The sequence below is a fragment of the Pseudophryne corroboree genome, chromosome 5, assembly GCF_028390025.1.
Source record: "Pseudophryne corroboree isolate aPseCor3 chromosome 5, aPseCor3.hap2, whole genome shotgun sequence".
NCBI lineage: Eukaryota > Metazoa > Chordata > Amphibia > Anura > Myobatrachidae > Pseudophryne > Pseudophryne corroboree.
Window position 1 is genome coordinate 284,586,938 of NC_086448.1, and position 23,528 is coordinate 284,610,465.

General features: G+C 46.4%; 1 protein-coding gene across 1 annotated transcript in view; it reads right to left on the bottom strand.

Moving 5' to 3' along the window:
* Positions 1 to 23,528, bottom strand: part of LOC134927638 (transmembrane channel-like protein 2) — a 374,176-nt gene that overhangs the window by 235,039 nt on the left and 115,609 nt on the right. The window contains exon 5 of the mRNA XM_063922391.1: positions 6,054 to 6,144. Coding sequence (XP_063778461.1) covers positions 6,054 to 6,144 — 91 coding nt within the window. The remainder of the gene's footprint in view (positions 1 to 6,053; positions 6,145 to 23,528) is intronic.

The window sequence follows — 23,528 nt, forward strand, 5'->3', positions numbered from 1 at the left end:
ATAAAATAGGCATTCACAAATGGGGCATTTCTGCTATACATTACTCATTTATAATGTTATTAACAACCTCTATAACCTTTAAAGGGACACTTTGGGTTTTTTCTGATCCAGCAAAAAGGTGAAAAACTAGCAAAACTAAATATGTTATCTTACACAGTAGTACTGCCTATTAACACATTTGGACCACAACTTTAATTAACAATACAGTTGCTACTTAGTTATTTTACATTAAAAATAATGGACACGAATAGTGAGAAATTACATGGATTTGCTAATTGTACCTTAGTTTTAAGAAAAACAGTTTCTGTGTTCCTTCCATTTAGCAATACTGTACATTTTTGCAATCAATGATACAAAAGTAAAACAAGATTGTGTACTTGTTCTCTGTGTTACTAGAGTGCAGAATCTAATCCTTACCTATAAACGGGTGTAGTATGGTATGCCGGCGGCCGGGCTCCCGGCGACCAGCATACCGGCGACGGGAGCCCGACCGCTGGCATTCCGACACCGTGGCGAGCGCAAAGGAGCCCCTTGCGGGCTCGCTGCACTCGTCGCCACGCTGCGGTACGGTAGCACGCTACGCGCGCCACGCTATTTTATTCTCCCTCCAGGGGGGTCGTGGACCCCCACGAGGGAGAATATATGTCGGTATGCCGGGTGTTGGGATTCTGGCGCCGGTATACTGTGCGCCGGGATCCCGACATTCGGCATACTGAAGACCACTCCTATAAACATAACCGTAACTATGTGCGTGTCAGCGGTGCATTGCCCAGGGCGCATCTGCACTGTGGGCGCATCTGCTGGCACACACATGCCACACAGGCCCGCACCCAGTATTGGACTGGGGCATGAAGGGCCCACCGGGAAAATACAATGGTAGGGGCTCATATTTAGGGATGTGGCCAATCTCCAGAGAGGGTGTGGCCAGCTGCCACAGAGGCTTGGCTAATCATTACTGAGTGCATGGTCTGGGCCCCTTGAAAAATTTTTATAGTAAAAACTGCTAGTGCATGCTTGATAATGTGCCAGATTAATAACACTAATGCACTGTAGAAAACACAGCACAGTCCTGTGCACTATAAGGCAACATATGCATAATGTATAATTAAAGTGTACAGTCTGGAATCTGATTTCTAGAAAAGAAGGTGGGGCCCTAGGCAGGGCACCCACTGGGGGTTTCCCCTGTACCCCTGTGGGCCAGTACAACCCTGCACGCACCGCACAAGGGAGACCAGCGTGGAGCCAACAAACTGCAGCACCCGGCAACCTTGTCAGCGTTTGATATAGATTGGTTCCCAGGCACTGTAGCTTGTGGTCGCAATGCTGGTCTCCCCCGCTGTGTCAGGAGTAGCTGCTCCCCCCGTGCTGTTGTCCCGTTGCGTTGGGCTCTAGGAGCGGTGACTCCCCCCATGCTGTGGGCTCACTGGAAGAGTGACGGCTCCCCCGACAGCAGGCAAGTCTCTCTCTCCCCCTGCCTAATGTGTAAAAAAGGGGGAATCTGCCTGCCTAATGTGTAAAAAAGGGGGACTCTGCTGCTGTAATGTGTAAAAAAGGGGGACTCTGCTTCCGTAATGTATATAAAGGGGGGCTCTACCTGCCTAACGTGTAAAAAAGAGGCACTCCTGCTGTAATATGTAAAAAAGGGGGATTCTGCCTGCCTAATGTATAAAAAAGGGGACTCTACCTGCTGTTATGTGTAAAAAGGGGACTCTGCCTGCCTAATGTGTAAAAAAGGGGGACTCTGCTGCCATAATGTGTAAAAGGGGGACTGCTGCCGTAATGTGTAAAAAGGAGGAATCTGCAGCTATAATGTGTATAAAGGGGGACTGTCTGCCTAATGTGTAAAAAAGGGAAACTCTCCTGCCTAATGTGTAAAAAAGGCGGACTCTACCTGCCATTATATGTAAACAGGGGACTCTGCCTGCTGTTATGTGTATAAAAGTGGGACTCTGCCTGCCATAATGTGTAAAAAGGGGGACTCTGCTGCTGTAAAGTGTAAAAAAAGGGGGGATTCTGCCTGCCGAACTATGTGTGAAAGGGGTCTCTGCCTGTCGTACTGTGTAAAAGGGGACTCTGCCTGCCGTACTGTATAAAAGGGGACTCTGCCTGCCGTACTGTGTAAAAGGGGACTCTGCCTGCTGTACTGTGTAAAAAGGGACTCTGCCTGCCGTACTGTGTGATAGGGGCTCTACCTGGCGTAATGTGTAAAATGGGGCTCTACCTGGCATAGTATGTGATAAGGGCTTTACCTTGTGTAATGTGTAACAGGGGCTGTACCTGGTGTAATATGTGACAGGGGCTAAACCTGGCATAATGTGTAAAAGGGGCTGTACTTGGTGTAATATGTGTAAGTTGCGCTACTGTGCGTCATAATTTGAATAATGGAGACTTCTGTACAGCGTAATATGAATTGGTATTATTTTGTAGCCACGCCCCTCACCCTGTTTTGTATATGGAGGGGGCGCCGTTACAGCACTGCCTAGAAATATTATTGTTTCATTCAGTTAATTATTCTGCTTTAAGGTATTTAGGCTATAAATCCAGTGAAGTAATTGTTGATAATATCTTTGTAGCACAGTAAAATCACATAGACACTGAAAAAGAAAAGCTAAAGAGATAAGAAAAAAGCAGTGTCATTTCTGAGCACTTTTTTCCAAGATCGATACAAAAATAAATAATTAAATTACCACTGCACTCAAAGGTGCCCAAAGCTAAAGTTACTTTTGATAGGTAGTTGCTTTTGATAGGTAGTTGCTGTACGCAATTCAGTAGCAAATGCAGGTAACAAACGTACAAGATAAAAATATAAAAAACGGCTTATCTGTCCGCTATGGGAAGTTCTGGATGAGCAGCAAGTCCCTGTTCCAACGCGTTTCATCCTAGTTAAGAGAACTTCATCAAGGGGATGGCGGAGGGGGTGGCGAGTCTGCGGTATATGGCAGGAAAGGTATATGGAGGAGGGGAGCCCTGTATATAGGGGGCACTATATGGAGGGTTAAGGTGGTACAGTGTGTACATAGGTACAGTATATGGTGGGGGTGGGTGTGTCTGTCTGTCTGTGTCCCAAATAGACCACCAGTGGAGGCACCATAGAGGTGACTATATTGAAAAAATCTGCATCTCTCTCCATTGTCCCTATCTGCTCCTACCACTTCACTCACTCCCCAGTCCCTTTCTACCCCAACCCTTCCCCTGCTCTCTACCTTTAGTCCCTATTTGCCCTCCCCTCTCTCAAGTCCCTATCTGCCCCAACCCTCCCCCTCTCTCTTTCTCACCATTCCCTATCTGCCCCTACCCCACTCTCCATCCCCCAGCCCCTATCTGCCCCTAGCAGTACTCTCTCTCCCCAGACCCCTTTTTTCATATGCAGCAAGTGTGAAACAGTCTGATCAGTATTATTAATATTAGCAGCAGCAGCAGCAGCAGGGTAGGAGGCTGTAACATCTCACTGCAGTATCTGTTTCACTTTCAGCCAATTGGTCCATGTGGCGGCCTCTAGTTGCCGCCGACGCACATAAGAGGTGAGGTGCAGCCTTTTCATATATATAATATTTTTTTCTATGTACCTTCTAATATTTTTGCCCTAAGATAGTATGGGCCCTATTCAAGGCTAATTGCAAAACAACATTTTCATCTATTGGGCAAAACCATGTTGCACTACCGATGGGGCATATATAACATGTGCAGAGTTAGAGAGAGTTAGATTTGGGTGGGATGTGTTCAAACTGAAATCTAAATTGCAGTGTAAAAATAAAGCAGCCAGTATTTACCCGGCACAGAAACAATATAACCCACCCAAATCTAACTCTCTCTGCACATGTTATATCTGCCCCCCCTCTCTGCAGTGCACATGGTTTTGGTTCCGGTATGAATGGTCGACCATGTTATGGTCGACAGTCATTAGGTCGACCACTATTGGTCGACATTGACATGGTCGACATGTACACATGGTCGACACATGAAAATGGTCGACACATGAAAAGGTCAACATGAGTTTTTTTACTTTTTTGGGTGTCGTTTTTTGCGTAAAGTGACTGGGAACCCCAATTAGTGCACCGCTTCGCTCGCCATGCTTCGGGCATGGTGCCTTCGCTCCGCTACTGCTTCGCTCGGCACAGATTACCGTTCCAATCGTAGTCCACGTGGATCGTAAAGTATGGAAAAGTTCCCCAAAAGAAAAAAAAGTTAAAAAACTCATGTCGACCTTTTCATGTATCGACCTTTCATGTGTCGACCATTTTCATGTGTCGACCATGTGTCCATGTCAACGTCGACCAATAGTGGCCGACCTAATGACTGTCGACCATAACATGGTCGACCATGTGAACGGATACCCATGGTTTTGCCTATTAGAGGAAAATGTTGTTTTGCAATCAACCTTGAATTAGGCTCTATATACAGTATTTCTTACTTTGTTTTCCTAAAACCTAAACATTTTTATATAACCTCGATTAATTTACCAGAGAACATCTCAGGAACACAATTAAAGGTAGGGCATAGTTTGGTTGCCCCTTTTTAAACAATGATACCACTTGCTGCTATCAACTTATTTTAGTAAAATAATAATGCACATGTATATAGTACTTGGTTAATAATATAAGACTGCTACACCAACCCAATTACCCTATCCCTAATACCAGAAACCCCTAAACTAACCCCAACCCAAACTGCTATACTAGCCCTATAACCCTATCCCTACCTAAACCCCTAAATTAACCCTAATATCTTAACTGAAACCGTAACACCCTAACCTACAATATAGACCACTACACCAACCCTAGTGACATTACTGGGGTGCGCCAGGGCAATTACACAAGCCTAGACAGTACCCAATTAAATAAACCTGCAATTGATAGATGTCGGTATAAGCATACAGGCAGAAAGCCACTCTCCCCCCCCTCTTTTTTTTTTTTTTTTTTTTTAAGTATACTATTGGCTTAACTTTTTATGGTAGGTTGGGAGTGGACAGGACTACCTTATATTACAAGTATATTACAAGTATTACAAGTATCTAACATGAGTACCCCCTTCCGTCTGTCCATATCCCCCCCCCCCTTCCCCGTCCATCTGTTCATCTAAGCCCCCCTGTCCTGTGCTATGCTGTGGTCAGGTAGTGACTCTAGCTCGTTCCTCCTCCCTCCCTCTCTCTCTTTCTCTCTCTCTCTCTCTCCCCCTAACTCTCTCTCTTGTAGTTTCTCTCCTCCTCCTTCTCTCTCCTCCCTCTCTCTAATGCTATCTCTCTCTTGCTCCTCTCTCTATCTCTAACTCACTGAAACTGTCTCTCTTCCTCACTCTCTTCCTGACACCCTCTCTCTCTCTGACACTGTGTCTCTCTCTCCCTGACACGGTCTCTCTCTCTTTTATACTGTCTCTCTTACTCTCTCCCCCATCTCTCTCCCTGACACTGTCTCTTTCTCTCTCATTCTCTCTCACTAACACCCTCTCTCTCCCTATCTCTCCCTGAAACTCATTCACTCTTTCTTGCTCCTCTCACTCTCCCTCTCTCCGTGATACACTCTCTCTCTCTCATTCCCACTCACACCCCTCCCTCTCTCTTGCTTCCCCTTCCTTTCTCTCTCTCCCTCCCCTCTCCCTTTTTTTCTATCTCTTGCTCCCTGACACCCTCTCTCTCCCCTCTCATCCCTTTCTCTTTCTCCATGACTCTCTCTCTCTCTCTCTACTCTCTTTCTTCTTCTCTCATACCCTCTTTTTTCATTAAACCCTCTTTCTCGCTTCTCTTTCTCTTTCCCCCTGACACCCTCCTTGTCTCTCACTCCCCTCTCTCTTCTGCCTAAGGGGCATTGTAGTATAAACGTTGAAGGGGGCTTTCAAGATTTTGCTATGGAGCCCACAAATTCTAGTCACGCCTTTGCATTGTGGTAACTATTTTTACATTGTAGTAACTATTTTTCTAATTTTACTATCAGCCATAATGTACTTTTATATAATAAAAATTAATGGAAATTCCATGTTCACTATCAGAGCTGAGAAATCAGGGCAATGAAATACTTCACCTTCCACTATATAAAGACAAGGCAACCAGTCTTCCATACCTTTAACATCATCATTTTGTAGGCATAGAATTTCTTTCCTTTCCCCTTCCCCAATGCTCCTTCAAATTTCTCCACAAACTTCTGAGCATCTCTAGATGAAGAGAGACCATTGTTAGTATTTGCCCGTGTATTGCTGGACTGAGCAATTACAAAACTTAAAATACATTCAGGACAGGTTAATATATAATTTTTGGCTGCGCGATCAATATCTATTCACAAATTTGTAAAGATTACTATAAGTATGGAAACTCCATAATAGTCTCACTCTCAATATAAATGATTGTGTGAACATTTAAACTATAACTGTACCTACAGTAAATAAAGTACCTGTTTGTCTTAAGCTTCACACGTACTGCAATGCCTACTGTTGGCCTTGTCTAAGGTTTCTATAGTACATAAAATGTGCATCAACTTATAGCAAATAAATAGTATTCAGCTTTTATCAGTCCAGCACAAGTAAGACTAATAAAATCAAATGTTTTATTCGTGGCTTACTTTGCATGCTACAGTCTGGATGAGAATGACCAGAGGACAAGTAAATGCCTCGGTGTACATACTGTAGTATAAATATATTATTATTTTACATTATTTTCACAGCACCAACAGATTACAAAGTAATTTACAAATGATGCTTAATAATTCAAATCAGACCTTGCAGACACTAGAAGCAGAGAAGCCTGTTAGTCTACTGGTATGTTTTCTGGATAGTGAAAGTTAATATAAAGAGAACATACAAACTACACATAGACAGTGGCCAGGTCAAAAAAGGAACCTATAGCTGTAGCATTGTAGGGGAGGGATGGGGTTATGTGATTGGCGGTCGGGAGACCGCTGGTCACTATACCGATGTCGGAATTCCGCAAGGTGGAAAGCCCGCAAGTCGGCATGCTGACTGACAGGGACTATTCCCACTAGAGGGTGTCCATGACACCGATAAGAGTAGGAATAGAACCTGTGGTGAGTGCAGCGAGCCAACGAGCCCGCAAGGGGCTATGTCGCGCTTACATACCCCCGCCGGCAATATTATCACCTGGATCCCCGCATCGGTATAGTGACCAGTGGTATCCCAACCGCTGGTCACCCATACCCAACCCGTAAGGGAAGCACAGCTTACCACTGTAACACAAGTCAATATTACAATGTGTGCTGTAAATTCGATGGAAAACATCATTATTTTTTTGCTATGCCTTACTTTTTGCCCCATTGGCACCTTGGAGCAGATGTATTAACCTGCAGAAGGCATAAGGAAGTGATAAACCAGTGATAAGTGCAAGGTGATAAATGCACCAGCAAATCAGCTCCAATATGTAAATTAACAGTTAGGAGCTGATTGGCTGGTGCGTTTATCACCTTGCACTTATCACTGGTTTATCACTTCCTTATGCCTTCTGCAGGTTAATACATCTGCCCCACTGTCTTGTGACCAGGCCAATGTAGTACATTAACTATGTTCCGGTTGCATTTAAAATAACATTTAAATATCCAAGTGAATTTGACATGATTGCGCCTTGCTGATAGCTTTTTGTATAGATAGAATTTATACTGGCAAAATATGACCCATGTAGTAAAAAGGATTTCCCATGGTTGTAACCAGTGGCATAACTAGAAATTTTTCTCCCCTAAGCCAAAAAGTTCTCTGGCGCCCCCCCCATAATTGGCACTAGTAAAGCGATGAATCTGCGTGGCTTTGTTGAAATGGGCGTGGCTTTGCATAAAGGGGCGTGGCATTGCAGGAAAAGACTACCTAATACCCCAGTTTTGCAACCTGCACGCCCAGATGTTGGCCACCACGGGAAAGAAAAATAATCCTGATTCATTCCCCTTACATTATTTGTCATTTTTCCTCCCTATAGTAATGCACAGTATACATTATGCCACATACTGCAATGGCCCTTAGACATTATGCCACACACAATAATGCACATGACACAATATGCACACACCATAATGCTCCCGACACATTATGCCACACACCGTAATGCTTGTGACACATTATGACAGAAATCGCAATGCCCGTTATACATTATGCTACACACTGCAATGGCCCTGATACATTATAGCACATACAATGCCTGTGACACATTATGACACAAACCGCAATGTCTGTGATACATTATGCCATACACTACAATGTTCGTGATACATTATACCACACACTGCAATGCGGCCTGTGACACATTATGACACACACTGCAATGACCCTGAGACATTATACCTCATACCACAATGCCCGTGATATAGTATACCACACACCGTAATGCCTGTTACACATACCGCAATGCCCGTTATACCCTATGCCACACACTGCAATGCCCGTTATACATTATGCCACACTGCAATGCCCCTGAGACATTATACCACAATGCCTGTGATATAGTATGCCACACACCATAATGCCTGTGACCCATACCGCAATGCCCGTTATACCCTATGCCACACACCGCAATGCCTGTTATACATTATGCCACACTGCAATGCCCCCGATACATTATACCACATACCACAATGCCCGTGATATAGTATACCACACACCGTAATGCCTGTTACACATACCGCAATGCCCGTTATACCCTATGCCACACACTGCAATGCCCGTTATACATTATGCCACACTGCAATGCCCCTGAGACATTATACCACAATGCCTGTGATATAGTATGCCACACACCGTAATGCCTGTGACACATTATGACACACACCGCAATGTCCGTGATACATTATGCCACACACCGCAATGCCCATTACACATTAAGTCCTACAGTAAGGCTTCTAATTACTTTTAAATTACCTGCTCGTTGCCAGGGGTTTTATGCTCTTGCTTCCGTGCATGGTGCCAGGGGTTTTCATGCTCAGGGTGTCATGCTCGTTGCCAGGGGTTTCATGCACTGTCATGCTCGTTGCTAGGGGGTAATGCTTGTTGCTAGGGCTGTGCTCCCAGTGCCACGTATGCCCCCAGTGCCAGATATTCCCCCACAGTGCCAGGTCCACATTCCCCCAGTGCCAAATATACTCCCCCAGTGCCACATATGCCCCCCCAATTGCCAAATATGCTCCCCCTCCCCCAGTGCCAAATATGCTCCCCCAGTGCCAGGTACAACTCCCCCCGCTCCCCCGCTGGTTTGTGAAGCAGGGCACAGCCCGCGCCTTTCCTGTGTCCCTCCTGCGTCTCCGGCGTGTCTGTTAAATGAAGTGCCGGTTCGTGAGCCAATCAGAGCTCATGAACAGGCACTTCATTTAATAGACACGCTGGAGACGCAGGAGGGACACAGGAGAGGCGCGCGCTGTGCTCTCCGTGTCCCTCCTTCATAGCAGAGATCAGTGGTGGCTAGGGTGCCCCGCAGCCCTGCGCTCCTCCAAGGGAGCGCAGTGGCTGCGGACCCCTAGTTACGCCACTGGTTGTAACCCATTATTTTGTGTCCTATACAGTGACGGACTGGGGCATGAATGGCCCACCAGGGGAATGCAGTGGTAGGGGCCTGTGTTTAGGGGTGTGGCCACTCACCACAGAGGCTTGGCTAACCAATAGTGCGTTCATGGTCTGGGCTACTTGATATTAGTGATGTGCACCGGAAATTTTTCGCGTTTTGTGTTTTGGTTTTGGGTTCGGTTCCGCGGCCATGTTTTGGATTCGGACGCGTTTTGGCAAAACCTCACCGAAATTTTTTTTGTCGGATTCGGGTGTGTTTTGGATTCGGGTGTTTTTTTCAAAAAACCCTAAAAAACAGCTTAAATCATAGAATTTGGGGGTCATTTTGATCCCATAGTATTATTAACCTCAATAACCATAATTTCCACTCATTTCCAGTCTATTCTGAACACCTCACAATATTATTTTTAGTCCTAAAATTTGCACAAGGTCGCTGGATGGCTAAGCTAAGCGACACAAGTGGCCGACACAAACACCTGGCCCATCTAGGAGTGGCACTACAGTGTCAGGCAGGATGGCCCTTCAAAAAAATACTCCCCAAACAGCACATGATGCAAAGAAAAAAAGAGGCGCACCAAGGTGGCTGTGTGACTAAGCTAAGCGACACAAGTGGCCGACACAAACACCTGGCCCATCTAGGAGTGGCACTGCAGTGTCAATCAAGACAGGATGGCCCTTCCAAAAAATTGTCCCCAAACAGCACATGATGCAAAGAAAAAAAGAGGCGCACCAAGGTCGCTGTGTGACTAAGCTAAGCGACACAAGTGGCCGACACAAACACCTGGCCCATCTAGGAGTGGCACTGCAGTGTCAGGCAGGATGGCCCTTCCAAAAAATTGTCCCCAAACAGCACATGATGCAAAGAAAAATGAAAGAAAAAAGAGGTGCAAGATGGAATTGTCCTTGGGCCCTCCCACCCACCCTTATGTTGTATAAACAGGACATGCACACTTTAACGAACCCATCATTTCAGTGACAGGGTCTGCCACACGACTGTGACTGAAATGACTGGTTGGTTTGGGCCCCCACCAAAAAAGAAGCAATCAATCTCTCCTTGCACAAACTGGCTCTACAGAGGCAAGATGTCCACCTCATCATCATCCTCCGATTCCTCACCCCTTTCACTGTGTACATCCCCCTCCTCACAGATTATTAATTCGTCCCCACTGGAATCCACCATCTCAGGTCCCCGTGTACTTTCTGGAGGCAATTGCTGCTGGTGAATGTCTCCACGGAGGAATTGATTATAATTCATTTTAATGAACATCATCTTCTCCACATTTTCTGGAAGTAACCTCGTACGCCGATTGCTGACAAGGTGAGCGGCTGCACTAAACACTCTTTCGGAGTACACACTGGAGGGAGGGCAACTTAGGTAGAATAAAGCCAGTTTCTGCAAGGGCCTCCAAATTGCCTCTTTTTCCTGCCAGTATACATACGGACTGTCTGACGTGCCTACTTGGATGCGGTCACTCATATAATCCTCCACCATTCTTTCAATGGTGAGATAATCATATGCAGTGACAGTAGACGACATGTCAGTAATCGTTGGCAGGTCCTTCAGTCCGGACCAGATGTCAGCACTCGCTCCAGACTGCCCTGCATCACCGCCAGCGGGTGGGCTCGGAATTCTTAGCCTTTTCCTCGCACCCCCAGTTGCGGGAGAATGTGAAGGAGGAGATGGTGACGGGTCACGTTCCGCTTGACTTGACAATTTTCTCACCAGCAGGTCTTTGAACCTCTGCAGACTTGTGTCTGCCGGAAAGAGAGATACAACGTAGGTTTTAAATCTAGGATCGAGCACGGTGGCCAAAATGTAGTGCTCTGATTTCAACAGATTGACCACCCGTGAATCCTGGTTAAGCGAATTAAGGGCTCCATCCACAAGTCCCACATGCCTAGCGGAATCGCTCTGTTTTAGCTCCTCCTTCAATGTCTCCAGCTTCTTCTGCAAAAGCCTGATGAGGGGAATGACCTGACTCAGGCTGGCAGTGTCTGAACTGACTTCACGTGTGGCAAGTTCAAAGGGTTGCAGAACCTTGCACAACGTTGAAATCATTCTCCACTGTGCTTGAGTCAGGTGCATTCCACCTCCTTTGCCTATATCGTGGCCAGATGTATAGGCTTGAATGGCCTTTTGCTGCTCCTCCATCCTCTGAAGCATATAGAGGGTTGAATTCCACCTCGTTACCACCTCTTGCTTCAGATGATGGCAGGGCAGGTTCAGGAATGTTTGGTGGTGCTCCAGTCTTCTGTACGCGGTGCCTGAATGCCGAAAGTGGCCCGCAATTCTTCGGGCCACCGACAGCATCTCTTGCACGCCCCTGTCGTTTTTTAAATAATTCTGCACCACCAAATTCAAGGTATGTGCAAAACATGGGACGTGATGGAATTTGCCCAGATGTAATGCACGCACAATATTGCTGGCGTTGTCCGATGTCACAAATCCCCAGGAGAGTCCAATTGGGGTAAGCCATTCTGCGATGATCTTCCTCAGTTGCCGTAAGAGGTTTTCAGCTGTGTGCCTATTCTGGAAAGCGGTGATACAAAGCGTAGCCTGCCTAGGAACGAGTTGGCGTTTGCGAGATGCTGCTACTGGTGCCGCCGCTGCTGTTCTTGCTGCGGGAGGCTATACATCTACCCAGTGGGCTGTCACAGTCATATAGTCCTGAGTCTGCCCTGCTCCACTTGTCCACATGTCCGTGGTTAAGTGGACATTGGGTACAACTGCATTTTTTAGGACACTGGTGAGTCTTTTTCTGAGGTCTGTGTACATTTTCGGTATTGCCTGCCTAGAGAAATGGAACCTAGATGGTATTTGGTACCGGGGACACAGTACCTCAATCAAGTCTCTAGTTGGCTCTGAATTAACGATGGATACCGGAACCACGTTTCTCACCGCCCAGGCTGCCAAGGCCTCAGTTATCCGCTTTGCAGCAGGATGACTGCTGTGATATTTCATCTTCCTCGCAAAGGACTGTTGGACAGTCAATTGCTTACTGGAAGTAGTACAAGTGGTCTTCCGACTTCCCCTCTGGGATGACGATCGACTCCCAGCAGCAACAACAGCAGCGCCAGCAGCAGTAGGCGTTACACTCAAGGATGCATCAGAGGAATCCCAGGCAGGAGAGGACTCGTCAGACTTGACAGTGACATGGCCTGCAGGACTATTGGCTTTCCTGGGTAAGGAGGAAATTGACACTGAGGGAGTTGGTGGTGTGGTTTGCAGGAGCTTGGTTACAAGAGGAAGGGATTTAGTGGTCAGTGGACTGCTTCCGCTGTCACCCAAAGTTTTTGAACTTGTCACTGACTTATGATGAATGCGCTGCAGGTGACGTATAAGGGAGGATGTTCCGAGGTGGTTAACGTCCTTACCCCTACTTATTACAGCTTGACAAAGGCAACACACGGCTTGACACCTGTTGTCCGCATTTGTGTTGAAATAATTCCACACCGAAGAGCTGATTTTTTTTGTATTTTGACCAGGCATGTCAAGGGCCATATTCCTCCCACGGACAACAGGTGTCTCCCCGGGTGCCTGACTTAAACAAACCACCTCACCATCAGAATCCTCCTTGTCAATTTCCTCCCCAGCGCCAGCAACACCCATATCCTCATCCTGGTGTACTTCAACAGTGACATCTTCAATTTGACTATCAGGAACTGGACTGCGGGTGCTCCTTCCAGCACTTGCAGGGGGCGTGCAAATGGTGGAAGGCGCAAGCTCTTCCCGTCCAGTGTTGGGAAGGTCAGGCATCGCAACCGACACAATTGGACTCTCCTTGGGGATTTGTGATTTTGAAGAACGCACAGTTCTTTGCTGTGCTTTTGCCAGCTTAAGGCTTTTCTTTTTTCTAGCGAGAGGATGAGTGCTTCCATCCTCATTTGAAGCTGAACCACTAGCCATGAACATAGGCCAGGGCCTCAGCCGTTCCTTGCCACTCCGTGTCGTAAATGGCATATTGGCAAGTTTACGCTTCTCCTCAGACGCTTTTAATTTAGATTTTTGGGTCATTTTACTGAACTTTTGTGTTTTGGATTTTACATGCTCTCTACTATGACATTGGGCATCGGCCTTGGCAGACGACGTTGATGGCATTTCATTGTCTCGGCCATGACTAGTGGCAGCAGCTTCAGCACGAGGTGGAAGTGGATCTTGATCTTTCCCTTTAACCTCCACATTTTTGTTCTCCATTTTTTAATGTGTGGAATTATATGCCAGTATCAATAGCAATGGCCTACTACTATATTTACTGCGCAAAACTAAAATGCACCACAGGTATAGAATGTAGATGGATGACGAGTGATGACACAGAGGTAGGTACACAGCAGTGGCCTACCGTAATGCTATATATAGTATACTGGTGGACACTGTCAGCAAAACTGTCTAAATTGCACCACAGGTATACAATGTAGATGGATAGAATACTTAATGGATGACGAGTGATGACACAGAGGTAGGTACACAGCAGTGGCCTACCGTACTGCTATATATAGTATACTGGTGGACACTGTCAGCAAACTGCAAAACTGTCTAAAATGCACCACAGGTATACAATGTAGATGGATAGTATACTTAATGGATGACGAGTGACGACACAGAGGTAGGTACACAGCAGTGGCCTACCGTACTGCTATATATAGTATACTGGTGGACACTGTCAGCAAACTGCAAAACTGTCTAAAATGCACCACTGGTATACAATGTAGATGGATAGTATACTTAATGGATGACGAGTGACGACACAGAGGTAGGTACACAGCAGTGGCCTACCGTACTGCTATATATAGTATACTGGTGGACACTGTCAGCAAACTGCAAAACTGTCTAAAATGCACCACAGGTATAGAATGTAGATGGATAGTATACTTAATGGATGACGAGTGACGACACAGAGGTAGGTACAGCAGTGGCCTACCGTACTGCTATATATAGTATACTGGTGGACACTGTCAGCAAACTGCTAAACTAGTCTAAAATGCACCACAGGCATACAATGCAGATGGATAGTATACTTAATGGATGACGAGTGACGACACAGAGGTAGGTACAGCAGTGCACTCTGCACTGTACTACTCCTATATAATATTAATTATACTGGTGGTCCCCAGTCCCCACAATAAAGCAGCACACTGTGAGCACAGATATGGAGTGTTTTTCAGGCAGACAACGTATACTGGTGGTCACTGTCAGCAAAACTCTGCACTGTACTCCTGCTATAGCTGCTCCCCAGTCCCCACGTTTAAGCAGTGTGAGCACTCAGCACAGATATATCATGCAGCACACTGAGCACAGATATGGTATGGAGCGTTTTTTTCAGGCAGAGAATGGATAAAAACTGGTGGTCACTTATCAGCAAAACTCTGCACTGTACTCCTCCTAACAGCTGCTCCCCAATCCTCCCCACAAATAAGAAATAAAGTAAACCAATCAACTTCTACAATAAACGGAGAGGACGCCAGCCACGTCCTCTCCCTATCATCTCCAATGCACGAGTGAAAATGGCGGCGATGCGCGGCTGCTTATATAGAATCCGAATCTCGCGAGAATCCGACAGCGGGATGATGACGTTCGGGCGCGCTCGGGTTAGCCGAGCAAGGCGGGAAGGTTCTAACCTGCCTCGGACCCGTGTGAAAAAGGTGAAGTTCGGGGGGGTTCGGTTTCGGAGAAACCCGAACCCGCTCATCACTACTTGATATATATACATAGTAATTATTTACTGCTAGCACATGCATGATAATGTACCAGATTAACAACAGCAATGCACTGTAGAAAATACACCATAGTCCTGGCCAGTATAATAAATCATACTGTATGTATAATGTACAATTAGTGCACAGTCTGGAACCTGATCCCTAGAGGTTGTGGAGGCCCACCGGTGGTTTCCCCTGTATTCCTGTGGGCCTGTCCGACCCTGGTCCTATAGCACACCACCAATACACCCCCCAAATGTATTTACAAACATTTCCTGCTTATTTATATTACATATGAGTAGCCGGATAAAAGTTACATTACATACCAGAAGTGTGAGGGTTTTTAAAACTATCTTTCTTCAATTTTTCATCACATGATTAGTTTTTTGGGGTTAAACGTATACATTTTAAAGTAGTACACATAGTACACAAGTCCATAGGTTTCACACATCTTTAAAGGATGCAAAAAAAATATTTTATTTTATCGTTTTATTATTTTTATTATTATTATTTTACTCTATTGCAACTGGCACAGACAAGGGGGTTTTATGATTTTCATGGTTGGTTGGTTTGTTTTATATTTGAGAATGCTTGCCCGGGTCTTTTCAGACTCACAATTTTCCCTCTTGTAAGAGATTACTTCCCAAGCAGCGGCGGCTCCTACCTGCCATCTTCTGATTTGCCCACTGCCCGCACCTGCCACTGCGCCAGGAGGGAATGGAAAAAAAAAAGCTAGTGCGTGTGCGCTAGCTACAGTCACTGTCGTTGATAAAAGAAAACCCACAGTGCGTGCATGTGCACTAACTTCTATGGGCTGCATCGGCTGCAGCCATAGAAACAGGCTAGGCTGCCATGGAGAACTTGTGCATGCACACTCACACCCAATTCTCCTCAGCAGCTTCTATTGACTGCATATGCTGCAGTCCTACAGTGGAATCAGTGTGATATCCCGATCGGCGGGATGCCGTTGGTCAGAATCTAGACAGCAGCATCCTGACCATCAGAATCCCAACAGCTCCCTGTAAAGTACCCTAACCCTCCCCTGCCCCATACCCTAACCCTCCCTTGTGGGTATCTAAACCTAACCCTCCCTGGTGGTGCCTAACCTTAACCCTTCCGGGTGGTGCTTAACCCTTGTGGAGAACTTAGTGAGCCACCGAGCCCGTAAAAAGGACTCGTACCGCTCGCCTCCCTACTGGCATTCTGGTGGGCTGGATGCTGCTGTCGGGATCTTGAAAGCCGGCATCCCGCCGGCCGGGAAATAGTATGTATTCTTTACTGAGACTATCCCGTCTAAATTGTCACAGTTGTTAGGTACAGTATGCTTCATGACACTCCCATGGTTGCAGAATAGACAGCAAGGTGTTAATGAATGTTGTGCAGCAATAATATTAAAGTGGAAAAATTAAAAAGCACTTCTAGTTGTGTCCTTGAAACTGAGCTGTGAGTGATTGTCAGATTTTCATGCAGACATTTCAATGGAAATCAGTTTCCATGTATGAAATTAGTCATGAGAACCCATAGACTGTAATATAAAGATCATGTGCCTGTTAATATTCTCAGGAATATACAGTAAAGGGCCCCATAAACTAGAATGATAATGCCCGATTTCATCCAATTTCGGGCATTCGGGACGATATATCGGGTGAAATCGGGCATTTTGGATGTGTTTCCGATCCGATGCGCGTTCCCGTGAGGGTCGGATCGGCTCCCCTAGATCGTTAGTGCTGCACTCGTGATATGTCGGTTCCCGCAGGCATGGCTGGGATCGCATACGATACATCGCATGCAAAATGTACCAAATCGTATGGAATCGTATGGAACCACTCCTGGGAGAGTTCAAGGGAAAACGCCTCCGACTTCAGCCTCAGACATATCGTTCTAGTGTATGGGGCCCTTTAGTTATTTCTGTTTCAACTCTACAAAGAGGTAAGTTATAACAAGTGAACTAAATAGCATCCATAAATAACAGCAGTACAACTGTTGCAATTAAAGTAATGATAGAATCCTTTTAATGAGTGCTGCCAATTGCCTTATCATGTTTCCTGATACAATCAGCTGGCAAATAAGTGTCCGATACAGTTTCTCAATTTAACTTACAATAAAAAACAAAACAAAGCTAAAGTACAGTACTAGACTTCTGGATGATGTGAGGTTCCTGAAAAACAGGACATTGCGGTAAGGGCAGGGGTTGAATGGCATTATTAGGGTTCCAGACACTGGATAACAGTGTCAACCCCATATGGTCGACATGCAATAGGTCGACATGGTCAAAAGGTCAACATGGTAAAAAGGACAACAGGTAAAAGGTCAACTGTGTCTAATGTCGATAGGTACAAAATGCAGACAGTTTCAAAAGATCAACATTACAATGGTTGACACACAAATGGTCGACACCCACTTTTTTATTTTTTTAAATTATTCTCAACTTTTACTTCATTCACAGTCCACGTGGACCCAAGAGTGGGAATAGTAACCATGCGGTAAAGTGACGCGTGCGAAGCGAGCCTCGCAAGAGGACAAGGTACACTAATCGGGGTCACATATGATGCTACATACAAAATAACACCCCAAAAATAGTTTCCACCTTTTTTTTATTGACCTTTTCACCCTGTTAACCTTTTTCATTGTTGATCTTTTGACACTGTCAACCTTTTGTCGTCAATCCAATGAGCCACACCCGCAATATTAAGCTTTGGAGGCAAGTACAGGTGCTACTCCACAAATTTACATTAATACTATACTGTGGAAAAAAAATAGGATTTTAATACCTACCGGTAAATCCTTTTCTCTTAGTCCGTAGAGGATGCTGGGGACTCCAAAATGACCATGGGGTACAGACGGGATCCGCAGGAGACATGGGCACTTTAAGACTTTAAATGGGCATGAACTGGCTCCTCCCTCTATGCCCCTCCTCCAGACCTCAGTTATAGGAACTGTGCCCAGGGAGACGGACATTTCGAGGAAAAGGATTTTTGTTAACCAAGGGTGAGATACATACCAGCTCACACCACAACACACCATACAACATGGCATTTAACTATAACCAGTTAACAGTATGAACCAAAAAATCAGCAACAGGCTGATCGAAACCAAAAACACACCTTTGTGTAACAAAAGCAATTACTATGAACAAGTACTGCAGATAGAGTCCACACTGGGACGGGCGCCCAGCATCCTCTACGGACTAAGAGAAAAGGATTTACCGGTAGGTATTAAAATCCTATTTTCTCCTTCGTCCTAGAGGATACTGGGGACTCCAAAAGGACCATGGGGTTTATACCAAAGCTCCAGACCGGGCGGGAGAGTGCGGATGACTCTGCAGCACCGATTGAGCAAACATGAGGTCCTCATCAAATCAAACTTGTAGAATTTAGCAAAAGTGTTTGAACCCGACCAAGTAGCTGCTCGGCAAAGTTGTAGCGCCGAGACTCCCCGGGCAGCCGCCCAAGATGAGCCCACCTTCCTGGTAGATTGGGCCTTCACTGAATTCGGTAACGGCAATCCAGCCGTAGAATGAGCATGCTGAATCGCATTACAGATCCAGCGTGCAATAGTCTGCTTAGAAGCAGGAGCCCCAATCTTGTTGGGAGCATACAGGACAAACAGAGCCTAGGTTTTCCTAATACGAGCCGTTCTGGCTACATAAATTTTCAAAGCTCTGACCACATCGAGAGACTTTGAAATAGGCTTCAGTAGCCACAGGCACCACAATAGGTTGGTTTATGTGAAACGAAGAAACCACCTTTGGCAGAAATTGTTGACGAGTTCTCAATTCCGCTCTATCCTCATGGAAGATCAAATAGGGGCTCTTGTGAGACAAAGCCGCTAATTCCGACACCCGCCTTGCAGACGCCAAGGCCAAAAGCATGACCACTTTCCAAGTGAGAAACTTCAACTCAACCTTTTGTAAAGGTTCAACCCAATGTGACATAAGAAACTGCAACACCACGTTAAGGTCCCATGGTGCCACCGAGGGCACAAATGGAGGTTGGATGTGCAGCACTCCCTTCACGAAAGTCTGAACCTCTGGAAGGGCGGCCAATTCTCTCTGAAAGAAAATCGATAAGGCCAAAATCTGCACTTTAATGGAGCCTAATATTTGGCCCGCATCCACACCTGCTTGCAAAAAATGGAGAAAATAACCCAGCTGAAATTCATCCGTAGGAGCCTTCTTGGATTCACACCAAGACACATATTTTCTCCAAATATGGTGATAATGCTTCACCGTTACTTCCTTTCTAGCTTTAAGTAGAGTGGGGATGACCTCACCGGGAATACCCTTCCTCGCTAGGATTTGGCGTTCAACCGCCACGCCGTCAAACGCAACTACGGTAAGTCTTGGAACATGCATGGCCCTTGCTGTAATAGGTCCTCTCTTAGAGGAAGAGGCCAGGGATCTCCTATGAGTAATTCCTGAAGATCCGGATACCAGGCCCTCCGTGGCCAATCTGGAACAATGAGTATCGCCTGAACCCTTGTTCTTCTTATGATCCTTATCACCTTTGGAATGAGTGGAAGTGGAGGGAACACATATACCGACTGAAACACCCACGGTGTCACCAGGGCGTCCACTGCACTGGCTTGAGGGTCCCTTGACCTGGAACAATATCTCTGAAGCTTCTTGTTGAGGCGAGACGCTATCATGTCTATTTGAGGAATTCCCCAATGACTTGTCACTTCTGCAAATACCTCTTGATGCAGACCCCACTCTCCTGGATGAAGATCGTGTCTGCTGAGGAAGTCTGCTTCCCAGTTGTCCACGCCCGGAATGAAGACCGCTGACAGAGCACTTGTATGTTTTTCCGCCCAGCGGAGAACTATTGTGGCCTCCACCATCACCGATCTGCTCTTTGTTCCACCCTGGCGGTTTATGTACGCTACTGCTGTAATGTTGTCCGACTGAATCAGGACGGGCAGACCGCGAAGAAGATGTTCCGCTTGTAGAAGGCCGTTGCAAATGGCTCTTAATTCCAGAATGTTTATGTGCAGACAAGCTTGCTGGCTTGACCATTTTCCCTGGAAATTTTTCCCCTGTGTGACTGCTCCCCAGCCTCGGAGACTTGCATCTGTAGTCACCAGGACCCAGTCCTGGATCCCGAACCTGCATCCCTCCAGGAGGTGCGAACTGTGGAGCCACCACAGGAGAGATACTCTGGTCCTGGAGTATAGGCTTATTTTCCGGTGCATGTGCTGGTGAGACCCGGACCACTTGTCCAACAAGTCCCACTGAAACACCCTGGCATGGAACCTGCCAAACAGAATGGCTTCGTATGCTGCCACCATCTTCCCCAGCACCCGCGTGCATTGATGAATCAGCACTCTTGCCGGTTTCAGAATCTCCTTGACCATGTACTGGATATCCAGAGCTTTTTCTTCTGGGAGAAAGACTCTCTGCAGTTCCGTGTCTAGGATCATGCCCAAGAATGACAGCTGTGTTGTCAGAACCAACTGTGACTTTGGCAAATTTAGGAGCCAACCATGTTGTTGCAGGACTGTCAGGGAGAGCGCAACGTTTTTTAGTAACTGCTCCTTCGATCTCGCCTTTATCAGGAGATCGTCCAAGTACGGGATAATTGTGACACCCGGCTTGCGCAGGAGAACCATAATTTCCGCCATTACTTTGGTGAAAATCCTCGGAGCCGTGGAAAGACCAAACGGCAACGTCTGAAATTGGTAATGACAATCCTGAACAGCAAACCTCAGGTAAGCTTGATGTGGAGGAAATATTGGAACATGTAAGTAGGCATCTTTTATGTCGTCTGACGCCATAAAATCCCCCCTTCTAGACTGGAGATCACTGCTCGGAGAGATTCCATCTTGAATTTGAAATGTTTTAGAAAGAAATTGAGGGATTTTAGGTTCAGAATCGGTCTGACTGAGCCATCCGGCTTCGGGACCACGAACAGGCTTGAATAAAAACCTTCTCCCCGTTGTGACGGGGGGACCGTGACAATAACTTTCTGCAGACACAGCTTTTGTATCGCAGTGCATACTACTTCCCTTTCCGGAAGAGAAGCTGGCAAGGCCGATTTGAAAAATCTGTGAGGGGGCACGTCTTGAAACTCCAGTTTGTACCCTTGGACCACTATTTCTAGCACCCAAGGATCCAGGGCCGAACGAGCCCAGACCTGATTGAAGAGTTGAAGACGTGCCCCCACCGGTGCGGACTCCAGCCGCGGAGCCGCAGCGTCATGTGGATTTGGCAGCGGCCGGGGAGGACTTCTGCTCTTGGGAGCTTGCCCCAGCCGGCTACTTTTTACCCCTTCCCCTACCTCTAGCAGCAAGGAAGGAGGATCCACGTCCTTTTTTGAATTTATTAGACCGAAAGGACTGCATCTGATAAGGAGGCGTCTTCTTTTGTTGTGCAGGGACATATGGTAGAAAACATGACTTACCCGCGGTAGCTGTAGATACCAGGTCCGCGAGGCCCTCACCAAACAAAACACCATCTTTATACGGCAGAGCCTCCATAGCCTTCTTAGAGTCAGCATCACCATTCCATTGATGAGTCCATAATGCTCTCCTAGCGGAGATTGCCATGGCATTGGCCCTTGATCCCAAGAGGCCAATATCTCTCGCAGCCTCCCTTAGATTTAAGGCACTCCACATATCAACCCAATCAGCAGTCGGCGGCACCGACAGAGTCACTCCCACATTCTGTTCTGCCCCCACACCAGCCTCCTCCTGGGAAGAGTATACAGCCTTAGACATGTCGACACACGCGTACCGACACCCACTATCACACTGGCTATAGGGAACAGACCCACAGTAAGGCCCTTCAGAGAGACAGAGAGGCAATTTGCCAGCTCACACCCAGCGCCTCACCCGGTCTGAAGGAATATATAATGCCCCAGACCTTGCAGCGCTTTTATATATTTATATATTCATCACCAAATATGCTGTGCCCCCCCCCCCCCCGTTTTTGCATCCTGTTACTTGTGAAGGGAAGGGCCAGGACCAGCGTCTCTGCAGCTTGCTGTGAAGAGAAAGGATGGCGCTAATAAGACCTGGAATGGCCCGCCCCCTAAATGGCGCGCTTGTGTCCCGCTTATTTTTATACTGGCAGGGGTCTCTATACAGTGCCTGTGCACTGTATACCTCTGTGCCAGATCCTAAAAGAGGTTATATTGCTGTCCAGGGCGCCCCCCCTGCACCGTGCACCCGTGCAGTGCCGTTTGTGAGCGGGAGCAATTGCGCGCAGCGCGACCGCTGCGCAGTACCTCTAAGACTGATGTCTTCTGTCGCCTTCACTGAAGTCTTCTTTGCTTCGGTTACTCACCCGGCTTCTCTCTTCTGGCTCTGTGAGGGGGACGGCGGCGCGGCTCCGGGAACGAGCAGCTAGGCTATACCAACTGATCAGACCCTCTTGAGCTAATGGTGTCCAGTAGCCTAAGAAGCAGAGCCTTTAACTCACAGAAGTAGGTCTGCTTCTCTCCCCTCAGTCCCACGAAGCAGGGAGCCTGTTGCCAGCAGTGCTCCCTGAAAACAATAAACCTAACAGAAAGTATTTTCTAGAGAAACTCTGTAGAGCTCCCCTAGTGTGTGTCCAGTCTCTCTGGGCACAGAATCTAACTGAGGTCTGGAGGAGGGGCAGAGGGAGGAGCCAGTTCACGCCCATTTAAAGTCTTAAAGTGCCCATGTCTCCTGCGGATCCCGTCTATACCCCATGGTCCTTTTGGAGTCCCCAGCATCCTCTAGGACGAAGGAGAAATGTAATTAATAAAGTGTGAGAGCACAATAGCTAGCTGGTAACTAGACTTCTACTCATTTCACTTTTAATGTAATAAATTGTCAATGAGAACATTTAACACATTTGAAAACAATGAAGCTGATTCCAAGTTCGGAACAAAGCAAAACAAACAAGTAACTATGCACCTAAGCAAACCGTGTTGCAATTCAAGGGGTGCAAATAATTTTTTTAATGGAGTAATTATTGTCTGCATTGGCATATATATACCGTCCTGAGAAAAAGCTCCAAGGAGCTAGAAACATGTTGGAGATTTGTTTGGTATACATTTTACATCCTTCTGCTGCCACCACTGACCAGCAGAGGCTTGCTGGAAGATTCAAAGCCTCCACTTCTAGCTTAACCAAGGCTTTTTACTATCTCATAAACCTCATATAGTCTGAGGATTGTCCGTAACCTTAAACCATAACAGCTTAACACTTAACTATAATAAATAAAGACACGGGGACTTGAATTTGGCAGAAAATTTTAGCTATTTATTTAAATGAACCATTAACTGATGAATAATTAAACTAAAGTATGGTGGCCAGAAAGAACGGCTAAAACAACCCTATCCCATGAACAAAAAACCTACCTTATAAAAACTGAAGTAAACCTTCCAACA